The sequence below is a fragment of the Diplotaxodon limnothrissa genome, linkage group LG17, assembly GCF_057381915.1.
Source record: "Diplotaxodon limnothrissa isolate DT_005_m linkage group LG17, D_limnothrissa_male_GT1.1, whole genome shotgun sequence".
Lineage (NCBI taxonomy): Eukaryota > Metazoa > Chordata > Actinopteri > Cichliformes > Cichlidae > Diplotaxodon > Diplotaxodon limnothrissa.
Genome location: NC_140612.1, coordinates 37,509,495 through 37,526,029, shown reverse-complemented (window position 1 = coordinate 37,526,029; position 16,535 = coordinate 37,509,495). Strand labels below are relative to the sequence as shown.

At 43.8% G+C, this 16,535-nt stretch overlaps 1 protein-coding gene across 1 annotated transcript in view; it reads right to left on the bottom strand.

Annotated features, from left to right (window-relative positions):
* Positions 1 to 16,535, bottom strand: part of cerk (ceramide kinase) — a 51,598-nt gene that overhangs the window by 22,517 nt on the left and 12,546 nt on the right. Inside the window, exons 2-5 of the mRNA XM_085375663.1 lie at positions 12,523 to 12,651; positions 11,019 to 11,141; positions 4,091 to 4,216; positions 3,359 to 3,425 (exon numbers count right to left, since the gene is read on the bottom strand). Of these exons, the coding sequence (XP_085231789.1) occupies positions 3,359 to 3,425; positions 4,091 to 4,216; positions 11,019 to 11,141; positions 12,523 to 12,651 (445 nt within the window). The remainder of the gene's footprint in view (positions 1 to 3,358; positions 3,426 to 4,090; positions 4,217 to 11,018; positions 11,142 to 12,522; positions 12,652 to 16,535) is intronic.

Below are 16,535 nucleotides of genomic sequence, written 5' to 3'. Positions count from 1 at the left end.
CGAAAACGGAAAATCTCCGTTTTCAAAAATACCCGTGTACGTGTGGACGTAGCCTCAGTCTCTGACTGGAAGCGCTAATTCGTCATTCGGCTTTTGTCAGACTAAAGTAACTGTTAAAACTGTTTGAAAAGCTAAGCTATACAACAAGGAGAGATTGAGAATTTCCTTTTAGTTCTCAGTTTATTTGATACTGACAAAAGTTAGTCAGTTTTGTCTGTTCTTCTGTAAAACAAACTAAGATTTATTTTTAGAATTAATATTTTGTTTCTAAGTGGAATTGACAATTTAGTAGTCTGTTTCGTTTGTTCTATTTTGAAACTTAAACGCTTTAGCGGCTGCCTTTTGTGTAGTTTGCAATATTTGCCTTTATTTAGCTGAAAAAGTCTCATGTTCCTTAAGTACATCTACCCTGTTGAACTTATTATGGGAAATAAATATTTAAATAAAAACAAGCTGCTGATTATTTCACATTTTACTTGTGAGCAACAGCACATTTAAATCTTACAAATATAGTTATTTGGCTCATATCGTGATAGATATCGTTATCGCCTGAAATGAAAAAAACATATCGTGATATGAAAAAATCTCATATCGCCCAGCTCTAGTCATGACTCTTCTAATACACAGATTGCTGGTCATCCGGGAAGATCGACTGGATGTCACGTAATGACTTGTGTTACATGTACTTGAAATGACACACACATGCTAGAGGGAAAATAACTACACAGCTGGAGACCTGACAAAAACATCACTGAAGAGGAGGCCCAACTGTGCAAGGCCAGTAAATAAGAATATCACACTGTTCTATCAGACATAACAGCTTCTCAAGTCCAACTCATCTATAAATCTATAAATCATATGAGCTGCAGAGTAAAACCATAATGGACTCTAACCCTGCTCTGGGAGAATGAATAGCTGATGAATAGGAGCTGGAAACAACGGGGAACTCAGCTGGAAAGTAGGAGACCCTTTATATTCCATGATAAACTGTATTTTGCCATTGAATGCCAACTTTGGATCACAGACCTGAGCAGCTTCATGTACAGTTTGAGCTGAAAACCTTCATTTATTGTCAGGATTTAGATATAGAAACAGACAAATATATATATTAAAAACTATAGAAAATGTTGAAATTCCAGTAAAACTTACTAGTGATATTGCTTCATTGTGACTTTTGACCACTTCATTTTACATTAACATCATCATAGACACTGGATCAGTGGTCAGTAGGGCTACCACGATTAGTCAACTAGTCACGATTACGTCGACTATTAAAATCGTCGACGACTAATTTAATAGTCGACGCATCGTTTGATGCTTTGTAAGATCCCAAAAGACGCAGGAATAAGTAGTAGTATTTAAGAGTGTAATATCGGACTGAAACAGAAGATGGCAGCACTGCATGTACAAGGATGCCAGCTGCCGTTAAACCCCGAAGAAGAAGAAGAAGAAGCAGCTGTGTCCCAGAATTCATAGCGCGGCCCAGCTCAGTTGTCAACAATGGCGGCAGCTAGTTAGTTTTAATATTACTCTTATTATTCTTTCTGGGTTACAAAATAAACGATTAACATATTTTCAGGCCAGAATGTAGCTGTGTAAACCTCAAACATCTGCTCAGTTTATCAAGACACCACATATTTTCAAAAGCGCGCCGACGTTTTCGGAGACGTCTGTTACCCACTAGGTCGATAGCTAGCCGGGGGCAAGGCTCACTAGAGCCGTGAGAACACCGGACTCCCGGCAAATCGTTTTCAAACCCACTGCCGTCTTTTGCTACTCAGGTTAAACATGATATATAAGTCACTTAGATAACTTAAAAATTATATTGTTTGTTGTTTTTTTTGTATTTTATTTGTTCCTGATTAAATCGGTTTGGCTGAGATTAAAGTTATAGTTTTTACACAGCTGAATAAACGTCAAGCAGATTAAACTCCATCGAAACAATCTGCAAATGTCATTAAAATTTAATAAACTATCATCTTGTCTTTATTTTTAGTTAGTACATACCTTAAACACTTAAAGCTGTAAGCTAATGATAGTTATATAAGAGCAGATGCTGCTGGTGCAACAAGCTGTACGTTTTACATCCAATGGATGCATGATCTGATTAGTTGACTAATCCCAAAAATAATCAGTGACTACTCAACTATCAAAATAATCGTTTGTGGCAGCCCTACTTGTCAGTAATTGTAGAAAATGTGTTACTCCACTTGCAAAAAAGCTCAACTTTCATGACTGTGAAATTAGATCAGACAAGAGGTTTGTGCCCACATAATGAATGTTCATCTTGTGACCATACACATCCATTTAATCACTTTTATTTTGAAATTAATCCCCTGCTTTTAATGTTGCTTGTTCCACCTCCTTTCTTTGTTCCCATTTTCCTGTGAATATTTCAGCCAGATACATTTCCTACCAGCTAATTAGCCACCTAGCATATATACAGCCATCCTCCCCTTTGTTCCCTGCCTCACTGTTTAAAAGCAACCTTTAAGATTGGCTTGTTGGAGTTTTTAGACCCTACCTACCAGTGTATGACCCAGGCTTTGAACATTAAAACTGAGTTATGGATCATTACCACGGTAGAGTTTTGAATTAATGGATATGTCTCAATCTCCTTTTTCTTTGCAAAGTGTTTTTTCACACTTATATTTAGTTTTCAGTTTAATTTTAGTTATCTAGAATAACCTTGAAACGGGCCAGTAATGAAAACACGAAAGGAAAGAACCTTTCATTTTTATCATTTCCTGTCACGCTAGGACACAACAGCACCAAACCTTTTGAACAATTTCAAGTCTTACCATAACACCAAACTAAACTGAACGTTCCCAACAACAATAGATATGCCGGCAACATAACAACCCCCATTCTACAAAAGAAACAGCATCAACAGCTACCAATATAAACCACCAGACTGATGTGTTTTTAAGCTTCATATCTCAAAGAGTTAACATGGCTACAAACCGTTAATCTTACATTGGAGTGCTTTTAGAGCACTTACATCCAACATCTACTCAGTTTAATCTTCTTTTATTATTATTATTATAAACCAATAAATTTTCTTTGTAAGCATTTATTGTGGCATAGAGAGATTTAAGAAATGTCCTGACAAAGAAGGTTAGTGATTAAGATGATCAGAATATTTTCCCGTTGTTAAATATGAGAAACACAAAGAACTTTGTATCCGTAATCTGTCACAACACAGACTGCAATACAGCAGAGGTTAATACAAACTATGGCCGAGTTTCTCAGTAGCTTTATTAAAGTACGAGCAAACAAAGAAGAGTCAAGTTCATGTCCCGGTGAAGAACCAGTTTTCAAAGCCTAAAAGCAAGAGCTACCTAGCTTAAGTACCTACCCGTCATATTTATCTAGATTGGCCTCTGTTTTCAAGTGGTCTTCAGCATGATTGGCACGCTCTGTAACTATGGAAACAAATCAAATGGCAAGCATTAGTAGGCATTCAATGAAAGGGAATATACTGACAAAATAACTAGGCACTTTGTGGCTTGACTGGTAGAACAAGCACTCTATTACATGCATTTTGAAATACAAGACAAGGAAAGTACTTCACCTTTGAAACATTCACTGGAACCTATCGAGCAGATTAATGGTCAGAAGAGGCATAAGTGTGCTGGCAACCCCCCCCCCCAAAAAAAAAACCTCAACCTAATTCAGCTACTGTATACTAGCAAGCAAAATGAGCCTATAAAACCAAAAACAATATTTCAACAGTAATTCTGTTTACCAGGCATATAATAGCAACACACACACAATCCTGTAACCTACAGCAGCTGTAGGAAGCCCAAGGTGAATAGCGGTCCCTCTGATGGACCATCAATACCCCAGACTATGTGTAGCTGTAACAAACACTTATTGAATAATAGATGTGTTTGGATACCCGAGCTTATCAACTATCACAGCTTCCATTAAGGTGGTGGCATGATTAATGGCACTATAAGCCAAATCATATCCTTGCAAGCCTCTCCAGTCCCCACGAGAGGCCACAGTGGCAGTGGAGATCTATATGGCAACCATCAAGACTCATTTTTTATTTAAATGTTGAGGAATGCTACTGATAGGGACTCACCAATCACAGTGGTCGCAATGCCGGCAAGGCGAAACATTGGGGCCACCTTCTGCTCGTAAATACGTTTCCCACGACGCTTTCCACCGAATGGATTGATGTATACCAGAAGGCTCTTTGGTCGATTGGCTGCAAAAACAGGGAGGGGCATGAGATCATCTTTTAAAATGTGTAGTTTACCTTTTTTTTTTTTTTTTTTTTTTTTGAAACAAATGTCCAGCTGACAAAAGCTTGATGAAGTTTTCATTAACCAGAGACCTTTCTCAAAATGCTCAGTCAACCTGACTTGTCCCAAAAACATGCCGCTCAAGAAATAAATGGTGTGTCTACTGACTGTAGGAGGAGTGCAAAGCAATTCAGAGGCACTGCATCATTCGGTGATAAACCTACAAAGAGCTGCGATGGAGAATACTAAATGGCTTGTTTATGGCTGTTGTGGAGGAGTGCATTTATGTCATGAATCGCTGTGCGGCAGGCAGGAGAAGGACCCAGGATGCAGACTCACAGACACGGGGATAAACTTAAAGAACACAGCTTTAATGCTGGCACGGCAGAATACAGGAAATACAGAACTAACTGGGAAAAAGTAAACTAACATTCGCAGGAAGGCACAGGAAGATCCACACAACATGAGGGACGACGTCACGCTGAACAGAGGGAGACGCAGACAGAAATACACAGAGGGTTAACGAGGAAAGTGGGAACACACGGGGAACACAGGTGACACTGATAATCATAACGAGACAGGGCGGGGTGAACTGAACATGACATGTACGGGCGTGAGAGTCACAAAGTAAACAGGAAGTGCACAGAGGTTCAGACAGGAGGAGAGAGAGCACGGGGAAAACACAGACATAACGGGCTGGGGAAACATGAAACAACCACAAAGGGAGACGAGGGCTCATAAATACATAGAGGGCACACAGGGGGAAGAGAGAGCACGGGGAGAACTTAGACATAATGGGCAGGGGAAACATGGAATAAAACATAAGGAGAGACGAGGGCTCACAGATACACAGAGGGGCACACAGGGGGTAAAAGCCATGAAGGGAAAACACTTAGGGAACAACACAACAGGGCAACTCAGAAAACATGGCCTAAGCAAGGAACAAAATACAAACATACAAGAAAACTAAGAACACTGGGCCAACATGGCCCAGGACCATGACAGTACCCCCCCCTCAAGGGCTGGCTCCAGACAGCCCAAACACAGAAAAACAAAACCAAACAGAAAACAACCCAGGGCGGGCGGCGGGGGCCCAGGACGGAGGGCTCGGAACAGAAAACAAAAGAAGAGCACAGCAAACACCGGAGCCCAAGAAAACAACCCAAACACAGAGCAGTTCAGGGGGCCGACCATGCGGAAGGCAACGGCGGAGACGTGGAAACAGTTCAGGAGGCCGGCCGTGCGCAAGGCAACGGCGGCGGCGAAGGAGACGACGGAGCAGTTCAGGGGGCCGACCGCGCGGAAGGCGGCGGCGGCGCCGAAGGAGACGACGGAGCAGTTCAGGGGGCCGACCGCGCGGAAGGCAGCGGCGGCCCTCCAGTCCCAGGCGTGCTGGCCATGGCCTGGTGGGCGCAGGACCAGACGAGGCAGGACCAGACGAGGACGAAGACTCGGAGGCCGGACCAGGCGGAGCTGCAGAGGCTGAGGCCGGACCAGGCGGAGCTGCAGAGGCTGAGGCTGGACCAGGCGGAGCACAGGCTGAAGCCGAAGCGGGGCCAGGCGGAGCAGAAGCAGAAGCCAAAGCTGGACCAGAAGCAGAGGCTGAGACCGGACCAGGCGTAGCAGAAGCAGAGGCTGAGACCGGACCAGGCGTAGCAGAAGCAGAGGCAGAGGCTGGCCCAGGCGTAGCAGAAGCACAGGCAGAGGCTGGCCCAGGCGTAACAGAAGCACAGGCAGAGGCTGGCCCAGGCGTAGCAGAAGCACAGGCGGATGCAGCCGGACCAGGCGACGACGAGGCGGTCGCAGGTGGCGGCTGGACAGGCTCCTCGGGCCCTCCAGCTGATGCGGCGTGAGGCTGAACGGGCCCCTCGGACCCTCCAGCGGATGCGGCGTGAGGCTGAACGGGCCCCTCGGACCCTCCAGCGGAGACAGGAGGCTGAACGGGCCCCTCGGACCCTCCAGCGGAGACGTGAGGCTGAACGGGCCCCTCGGACCCTCCAGCTGACGAGGCGTGAGGCTGGACGGGCCCCTCGGACCCTCCAGCGGAGACAGGAGGCTGAACGGGCCCCTCGGACCCTCCAGCGGAGACAGGAGGCTGAACGGGCCCCTCGGACCCTCCAGCGGAGACAGGAGGCTGAACGGGCCCCTCGGACCCTCCAGCGGACGTGGCTTGAGGCCGGATGGGCTCCTCGGGCCCTCCAGCCGGAAGAGACGGCTGAAGCAGAAAGCAGTCCGAGGCGGAGAGAAAGCTCACGCCATTCCTAGCAGGCTGCTTCCCAGCCTGTACAGCTGACGTGGAAGGAAGCTGAACGGGCTCCTCGGGCCCTCCAGCAGACGTGGCATGGTGCTGGACGGGCTCCTCGGGCCCTCCAGCAGACGAGGCATGGTGCTGGACGGGCTCCTCGGGCCCCCCAGCTGACGAAGCAGAAGGCTGGACGGGCTCCTCGGGCCCCCCAGCAAAAACAGTTTCAGAACCAGCAGGCCCGGGGACCTCTGGAAAACGCAGAGCAGGACCAGCAGGCGCACGGGCCTCTGGCAGGGACAGAGCAGGACCAGCAGGCGCACGGGCCTCTGGCAGGGACAGAGCAGGACCAGCAGGCGCACGGGCCTCTGGCAGCGTTGATGCTGACTGGGGCTGAGCAACACATAGGTTAGGCTCAGGAGGCAACAGTTGGGTGCAGTCCTCGGCTGACTCCTTAGCCCCCAGGGGTCCAGAGTCAACTGCGGGTTGAAACTCGGACTCTGGGGAGGCCCTGGAGGTAGTAAATGTCTCTAATCGGGCCAGCTTTCGAGGGACGAAAACAGTCCTGTTGAGCATGTTTTCCTGCTTAATACGAGTGAGAAAAGTTGGCTGCTCAGCAGGAGACTGGGTTGAGAAAGACTGAAGTGACCGTTGTGGTGAGAATGAAACTAGTGAAGGAGCAGATGATTGAGCTGCAGGTAACGGAGTAGCTAACTGGGCTAACGGTTGAGGAGGTGTTTGTAGTGAGCGTGATGCAGGGGGTGGTATAGGCTCCCCTGAGCCTCTAGGGCTCGGTTTAACTAGCTGAACGAGTTCAGAAGAAACAGTTCTGCTTAGGCTTCTCTGCTCTAAGAGAACAGGGCAGAAACAGCCCGTTAAGTCCCCCTCCCCATTCTTGGGTTGCGAACCCACAGCGTCATTCATAGATTCAGCAGTACATGTCAAAACTGAATTCAAACTGTCCGGGGTTAACTCTGTATCGACAGAAGAGTTCTTAGCAGGCTCCAACAGAGGGTGCACAATCAGAGTTTTGCCCATGCATTCTGATTCTTCAGCGGAAAAAGCATCAACATAATTAGTCAGGGAGTCTTTTCTTTCTACTGGGCCGGGGTGAATGTCCATGGAACAAACCGCCTTCACCTCACTACTCTTAGCCGTGAGAAGAAAACAGTTCCCATTACTATTTGCAGGGGAAGCAATAGGGGTACAAGCAATAGGGGTACAGTCAACATCACTCACCATTGCCTGCTGTTCTGACGAGTGATTGGGCTCCGGTTGTAGTGAGGAATGACGGCGGTGGCGCCGCTTCCTCCTGGCGGCAGGGGCTGAGGCGACAGGAGAAACTGGTGACGATGGAGAAAAGACGTCCTCGTCCTGCGACCATATCGCCGCCAAGCAGGAGGCAGGTGAATTAAGCCCTGAGCGGCAAGAAGTGGAGCTCTGTGGCCGCGGTGCAGAAACGCCTTTCCCCTGTTGCAATTGCTGCTGTACGGCGGCCGACTCCGCGGAGAGCTCCTTGTGTTGCGGCCGATGCCGATGCGGCGGCTTCGGCGAAGAATACTGGGCGCGGACAAAGGCTGCAAGCTCCCGAGCCTGTAGCACCTCCTGGGCTTCATGCAGCTGGTCCATGAAGCCCATAAATCCCTTTAGTGTGCGCAAATGAGGATTCCCCTCCAGGATCGCTTCTATAGCGTTAATCCCAACTGCCATGGTCTTAGCGTCCTTAGTGAGGGAAACCCGCTCGATCAGGCGGTGGATGCGGGAGAGGTCATGTTCCCGGGATGAATCCGCTGGGTCCATGTTGTGGTGACGTCGTACTGTCATGAATCGCTGTGCGGCAGGCAGGAGAAGGACCCAGGATGCAGACTCACAGACACGGGGATAAACTTAAAGAACACAGCTTTAATGCTGGCACGGCAGAATACAGGAAATACAGAACTAACTGGGAAAAAGTAAACTAACATTCGCAGGAAGGCACAGGAAGATCCACACAACATGAGGGACGACGTCACGCTGAACAGAGGGAGACGCAGACAGAAATACACAGAGGGTTAACGAGGAAAGTGGGAACACACGGGGAACACAGGTGACACTGATAATCATAACGAGACAGGGCGGGGTGAACTGAACATGACATGTACGGGCGTGAGAGTCACAAAGTAAACAGGAAGTGCACAGAGGTTCAGACAGGAGGAGAGAGAGCACGGGGAAAACACAGACATAACGGGCTGGGGAAACATGAAACAACCACAAAGGGAGACGAGGGCTCATAAATACATAGAGGGCACACAGGGGGAAGAGAGAGCACGGGGAGAACTTAGACATAATGGGCAGGGGAAACATGGAATAAAACATAAGGAGAGACGAGGGCTCACAGATACACAGAGGGGCACACAGGGGGTAAAAGCCATGAAGGGAAAACACTTAGGGAACAACACAACAGGGCAACTCAGAAAACATGGCCTAAGCAAGGAACAAACATACAAGAAAACTAAGAACACTGGGCCAACATGGCCCAGGACCATGACAATTTAGGACAACAAACTAAGATACATGGGATGCTCAAAGTGAAAATGAATGGATTTGGATCAAGTGTTAAATGAGTACAAAGAAATATAGGGTGCCATATTGTTTGGCAATAAGACAAAAGTTCCATTAGATTACATAAATGGATTGTAAATGGGCGATGTAAAGGTGTGTGACTAATACTACTGAAGATGCAGCGACTTATTCAAAATGAATGTGGTTAATTACCTTGAATTGATTCATCCTGCCAAGTGAAATGGGACTAAGAGGACCATTTTAAATGGCTTAAACCCACCTTCCACTCTTATTTCAGCATGTTAGTTAAACACTAAATTCTGTACAGCCTAATCATGTGATGCTTATTAAACCCAGAGCATAAGAGAGCATTTTGCACTCAGGTGAAAAATAAAATGCAAACTCAATATGCTTGAATAATAGTCTAGTAACTTTGCATCACCATGTAATCTGTTAGTACACAAAAAACATTACATTTAGCAAGCTAATTATTTTGTAAACATGTTGATGGATAATGTGCTGCTATGTTCGTTTTTAGTTATATACTGTATATGCCATTCTCTTTTACTGTAGGACCGCCCATTAGCTATCCTAATTATTTTTATTATTTTTATTTAATATTTCTAAATAGGGCTGCCACGATTAGTCGGCTAGTCACGATTACGTCGACTATTAAAATCGTGGACGACTAACTTAATAGTCGACGCATCGTTTGACGCTTTGTAAGATCACAAAAGACGCAGGAATAAGTAGTAGTATTTAAGAGTGTAATATCGGACTGAAACAGAAGATGGCAGCACTGCATGTACAAGGATGCCAGCTGCCGTTAAACCCCGAAGAAGAAGAAGCTGTGTCCCAGAATTCATAGCGCGGCCCAGCTCAGTTGTCAACAATGGCGGCAGCTATTTAGTTTTAATATTACTCTTATTATTCTTTCTGGGTTACAAAATAAACGATTAACATGTTTTCAGGCGAGAATGTAGCTGTGTAAGCCTCAAATATCTGCTCAGTTTATCAAGACACCGCATACTTTCAAAAGCGCTCCAACGTTTTCAGAGATGTCTGTTACCCACTAGCTCGATAGCTAGCCGGGGGCAAGGCTCACTAGAGCCCGTGAGAACACCGGACTCCCGGCAAATCGTTTTCAAACCCACCACCGTCTTTCGCTACTCAGGTTAAACATGATATACAAGTCACTTGGAGAACTTAAAAATAATATTGTTTGGCTTTTTTTAGTATTTTATTTGTTCCTGATTAAATCGGTTTGGCTGAGATTAAAGTTATAGTTTTTACACAGCTGAATAAACGTCAAGCAGATTAAACTCCATCGAAACAATCTGCAAATGTCATTAAAATTTAATAAACTCTCATCTTGTCTTTATTTTTAGTTAGCACATACCCTAAACACTTAAAGCTGTAAGCTAATGATAATTATATAAGTGCAGACGCATGCTGGTGCAATAAGATGTACGTTTTACGTCCAATGGATGCACGATCTGATTAGTCGACTAATCACAAAAATAATCTGTGACTAGTCGACTATCAAAATAATCGTTTGTGGCAGCCCTATTTCTAAATTAAAATTCAAAAATCATTAGTCACAGGCTAACACTTACAGACAGACAACCATTCGCCCTCACAACTATAGGGAATTTAGAGTTTCCAGTTAACCTATCATAACTAACTGCATGTCTTTGGACTATGTGAGGAAGCCGGAGTACCCGGAGAGAACCCACTCAAACATGGGGAGAAGAACTCCACACAGAAAGACCCCTGATGGTGGAACTGAACTCAGGACCTTCTTGCTGTGAGGCAACAGTGCTAACCACCGTGCCAACCTTCTAATACACAGTTTCCAGTAAGAGTGGACCTTAATGACCGCGTGCACTTAGCTAAAATACAACTTTCATGGTGCGTCGGGTCAGTACATCAAGTACAAAGTACAAACCCATATCTTTTACAGAACATCAGATGACACATACTGAGTAGTGACAGCTGCTCATTTGTAACTTGGACCCACTCCTCGCAGAGTGCCTGGTTGTCACAGTGAAAGGTGACCTCACTACACCGCCACTGGTGCTGTTGTGTCCTTCGCACATAGGAAACTGTAAAGAAACAAAACAGAACACTCCAGAGACCACTTATCAACAAAAATCAGAGACGAAAGATGCTTTTATCATTCCCATAGACCATCTTATCAGACAAATGCCTTCAAATGTGCTAAACAAAGCCTCTGATAATGTCTTCTTTTCACATCATTTTGCCTTGCTTAAAGTCATAATCATAAAATACCCAGATCACTTGTGACCTATAGTTTATTTAGTAGGCAGGTATTTTTAACAATTCCTACTTTTGTCATTTACCATATTACCTGGCTTTGGCACAGTGGGGGCTTGCCCTGAGAATAAACCTGGGCTTTATCCTTAACACACAGATTATTCAGATATGCGCTTATGTCAGAAATAGAATAGAATAGAATAATCCTTTAAAATGAAAGAAATGAAATAGAAATGAAAGCATGAAGAAATTAGTTTCCTAAATGAAACAGGGCTGTGCTCATAATCAGACACACACACAAAGTAGAGACAGAGTCCCATAATATCCTGCTAGGAACATTACTGAAATATTTACATTAAGAAGGAAAAATTCACTCACTAAGCACTTTGAAATGCTTAGCGAGTGAATCTGCTGTCAAAGTGAAATTATCACACTAAGCATTTTCTTCATCAGATAGAAAAGTTAACTTTTCAGGAAAGTTGTGCTGTCCAAATCGCTAACCGTACCTCGTACTCACCATGGGGTATGCAAAGAGACGCTCAGAGTGGGTGCAAAATTATCCTTTAATATGTTACATAATCAGGATGTAAGTGATGGGGTGCGTCTTTGAAGCCAAGTTTCCACAGACTGTGGAAATGCAGTCGTGTCAGACTCGACGCACTTCATTGCCAGTAAACGCTCACATTAGTGAGGTAATTTTTAACATTTGGCTGCGATACATAATGTAAATCCGATCTTGTTTGGATATAATCTAATGGCTCCAAATCAAGCATTAGCCCCAAAGTCGCTGGCATGCTGCCATCTTAGACCCAGTCTGCTAAGCTGTGAGGGACTCTCTTGTTAATGCATTACTTTCTGACTATGGAGCTGTCTACAGGCTTATTCCCGGTGTCACATCACTTGCGACTTGTGGCACTAAACACAGCCTCTTGGCACGCTTAACCAAAGTGCAACTGCAATGTAGCATTAACATACTACAGGAAATTCAAGGCGACATTGATATAGACTGGCCTCAGGTTCAGTTGTTGGAAGAAGCAACAGAGGTTAAAGTGGCTACTTTATCAGTTTAGTTTTTACTTTAATAAGACTGAGACATAGGATAGATACTGATGCGGGTTTTTAAAGACAAAAATGCTACATTTTTTACTTTGGGCTTTGCATAACTTTTATAAAACTAGTGATAATGAAATGCTTCTGTAAATGTCATACCTGTGAATGCATAGGGATACAGCTGTTTTGTCTTTTTTTGATGTTTCCCAGTCTGTGCAGCGTCTTGGTCATCGTCTTCTGTCTTGCGGACAGCAACTATTTCACACACCTCAACAGAATAGCTGTGTACTGAAATGACATGAAATGGCTCTTTTAGTTCACTCCATTCCACAATGACCAAAGCACACAAAACTATACACAAAAGCATTCGTGATGCATGCTGTAATCTATAAATCTCCAGTAATCGGTATCTTTTTTTTTCTTCATATGGACAATAGATCCTGAAACTAAGTGGTCTGTGGAAGGGGTCACTCTGAGCCAAGCTGACAAAGAATAATCATTCAACTGCAATTCCCCTCTACACCGTTGAGAATGTGGCACATCGATATTTTAGTTTTATTCTCCACTCCCTTTATTGTTGCTCTTATCAGCCCCGTTTACCGATGTAACATGCAGGTGTTTTGTCAGAAAGCCATGATAAGCCTATTGTATGCTCCCTGCCCAGCACCAAGCAACTGAAGTTAGTAGCTGGTTAAGAAATTAGAGCATTTAGCAGCTAAACAGCCAGATGTATCCAAATGGCTAACTGGGAATATCTGGAAACAGCAGCATTTCCCTTACTGGCTTCTTGAGGCTGTGGCCTCAAGAAGCCAGTAAGTGGCCAAGTGGCCAATCCCAATCTGCACTGAAACATAGCATGAAGTCCACACTGCAAACCGTGGTCCCCATGTGAGTCAGAAACAAAGACCTCATTGTTCAGCAACTTGTGACTGACAAGTTGGAAGTCAACAAGCACGCAGCCTCATGTTGTGTCTCATTATATATATAAAAAACAAAGATGGACAAAACAACAAGCCTCAGTCTGAACATCCATAACAGGACCCCACCAAGCAACGAGCATGCCACAGGTGCCACGTCTGTCCTCTGATGATCAGAAATTAGAACAAAGAATGTAACCGTTTCTGTCTCCTCGAAGAAATTCTAGTTTGTTTGATGTAAATGTCCTGTATATTCACTCAAATTTAGAGGAGAAACAAACACATCAGCGCATTTGGTATCTATAGCAAATTGCGTCATTTATGAAAAATGCATAGGACTGCACTTTTATATTACTCACTCATTTAAATTACCTCAGGCAGTAAGACCTGAGGTTGTGCATCCTGGGTTTGAGTTACATTTTGTCAGAAGACTAATTTTTGGTAACCACATTAGCATTCCATTCAATCTCCAGGTACATCATGGATACACCTTGCAAAGCAGGTTCATTATCCATTGCCAGCATTAGCTGATAATACTGCCATTCAACTAGTCTTATTCCACTGTGGAAATGAACAAAGTGCTTGAGTCAATAACCCGAGTCATCTTTTATCCTCTCTATAAACTGGTGGAGACTAAAACAGACTTAAAAGGGGAGTGAATAAGCATGCTGGATAAATCACTCTGTATACTTGCTAATTTTTCTCTTTATTTCCAAGTACAGAAATGTTTTCAGATGTAAGCCTGATAACTTGTAATCATACATCAGTGGGTTGTTTTCATTTCCCACTGCAAAAATAAATAAACAAATAAATCAGTAAGCTTAGATTTCCCTCTAAAATGTCAAAACTGTTGGATACTGTATCCAAATTCAGAACAGCAGCCTGGAATTCATTTCACAAGGAGCAAAATGAATGGGAATAACACTGTCATGTCCCAAGAGGTTGTGAGTGTTTGGGAAGAAAATACATCCCTTTGTTAATGTCCCCCATAAGCGTGAGAATGAGGTTTAACAAAATTTTCTGAGCACAGTGTGACCTGATACCTCCTGGCAGTAACAAGACGGGGCAGCTCAGCTGACTTGAAGGGCTCCTAAGTGACATTAAAGAACCCTGCGTTGAAAAGTGGTGTTAAAGGATTTGTTGGTAATGCATTCATCCATCTTCACATCCTTAATAATGTGAACACACTTATGTGACAGACAATGCAATATAATCCTTAAAAATCATTTTGAGAAGGTGGAACCCAGTGCTGGGAATTTGATGCCTAAATATTGCCAGGCCTGACGAGACAAATTTCCCTTTGAACCATTTCATTATTTAAATATTCAAATCCCGAGCATGGCTACTAACAGAACAAATTCAGCTGTGCACTTTTGTACTATGGAAGGACAATATTACTTGCATTGAGTTTTAAGTGACCTGTTCAACTGCGTCACATACAGGCATTCCAGTCTCTCCTACAAATTTATTCAGCTGATATGGTGAAATGGATGGGAGGGAAGCATGACATATTATTTCTCCCCTGGGAGTCTGAGGGAATAGGATTTCATTTCTTTTTCAAATAAAGATGATACGCCATGCAGGCATGGATAACTTTATGGCCATCGATATTCACACTTTGACAAATAGGAAGAAGAGTTATGGCCATGTGGGTAATGGCTTTATTTCAGGAAAAAAAACTATTTGAAAAATAGCACCTAGTTCTCCTGCCAAACCGATTGTTGGTATTGTATTTTAATTCAATTAATTCAAACTGTTAAACTGGAGCTCTGGCCTGTACGCCAAAATTCGTTTGGTTGTCCATGTATCATACAAATCAACCACTAGATTTACAATTTTCAATTCAAAGCTTTCAGTTCACATAAGCAGAAATTTCAACAAAATATATTCAGATCAGAACGTGCTAGAAAATTTGGATGTTTTTACATAAACTATATGGACAAAAGTAATTGGCCACCGACACACTGCAGTTTTAGGAGCTGCTATACCATGATGGTCCCGGTGCAGTTTTTGTGCTGATCTGAATGTCGGAGGTGGTTTGGAACTCTGCAGTTATTGAGCCAGCAGAGCATTGGTTTAAGCACCATGTACCTCAGCGGCCACACTCTGTGACTGGTGATGATGATGATGATAGTGATAATAACATAAGGCAAAGATAAACAGCTGTAACAGGTTCCAGATAATTCATTGTGAAATTCTGAATTTGCACTTTGTTTTATATCTCAGTACCAATCTTGTGCCTGAATTGTGTCTAAAACTCTGAGAAATATAATCAGAAAAATCTTATCTTGTATTTTACACATTTACATACGTATCATCCTAAGCTCCCAGGCCTGAATCCAAAACAAAACATTAAACATATGATATCTTCAAAGAAGTAGGCAAATCAATTCCCCCAAAGGCACCCCCCGCCAAAACCCCCCAACAACCACACTCATGATACTATCTTTTCACAGTGCATCCGTAAAATATTCACAGTGTTTTACTTGTTCCACATTTTGTCATGTTGCCACCGTATTCTAGATTCATTGGATCAAATTCATTTTCACCCTAAAAATTCTACACACAATACCCCAGAGTGAGAGGGAAAAGTGAAAGAAAACAGGTTCGCTGAAATCTATGCAAATTTATTTAAAATACAAAACAAAAATACAACATATACATGAGCATTCACAGCCGTTGCCACACAAAACAGTCAGGGTGTTCCTCTGAACCACTTGGTCAAATTAACACAAGAAACAAACAAAACCGACACCCCAGTGAACCTAGTTGGGGAAGAAACTGGAAACAATGGCTAGCATTCCCGAATTCTAACACTGCTCTAATAACCCTGGCACATACACACATCCTCAGATATGCACACACAAGGACACAATAATCGCTTCACCACATACACAGAGCACATACCCCCACATAAATTCTCCACTTTTTAGCTCAGTGCGGTCCCTAAGCTACATGCTAAGCCCTCGGCCATACAAGGCAGATCCTCTCTGCTCTGACATACTTTTCTTTGTGCTTGAAAAGAATCTTGGCACTGGTAGTCAGCCATGTGTGTGCTGCCTATTCATACCACAGGGCTCAGTGTGCTACAGCAAACCGAAGAGGTCTGCTATCTGCAAAAAGTCAGCTTTTCAGGAACTGGAGGGAAAAGGGTCTTTTTTTTTGCCCAATAACTAGAAATCCTGCACACGAAGGAGAGAATTCAGATGTTTGTTTTCATTGCTACACTGATACCTAAGAACTCTGAAAGGGAAT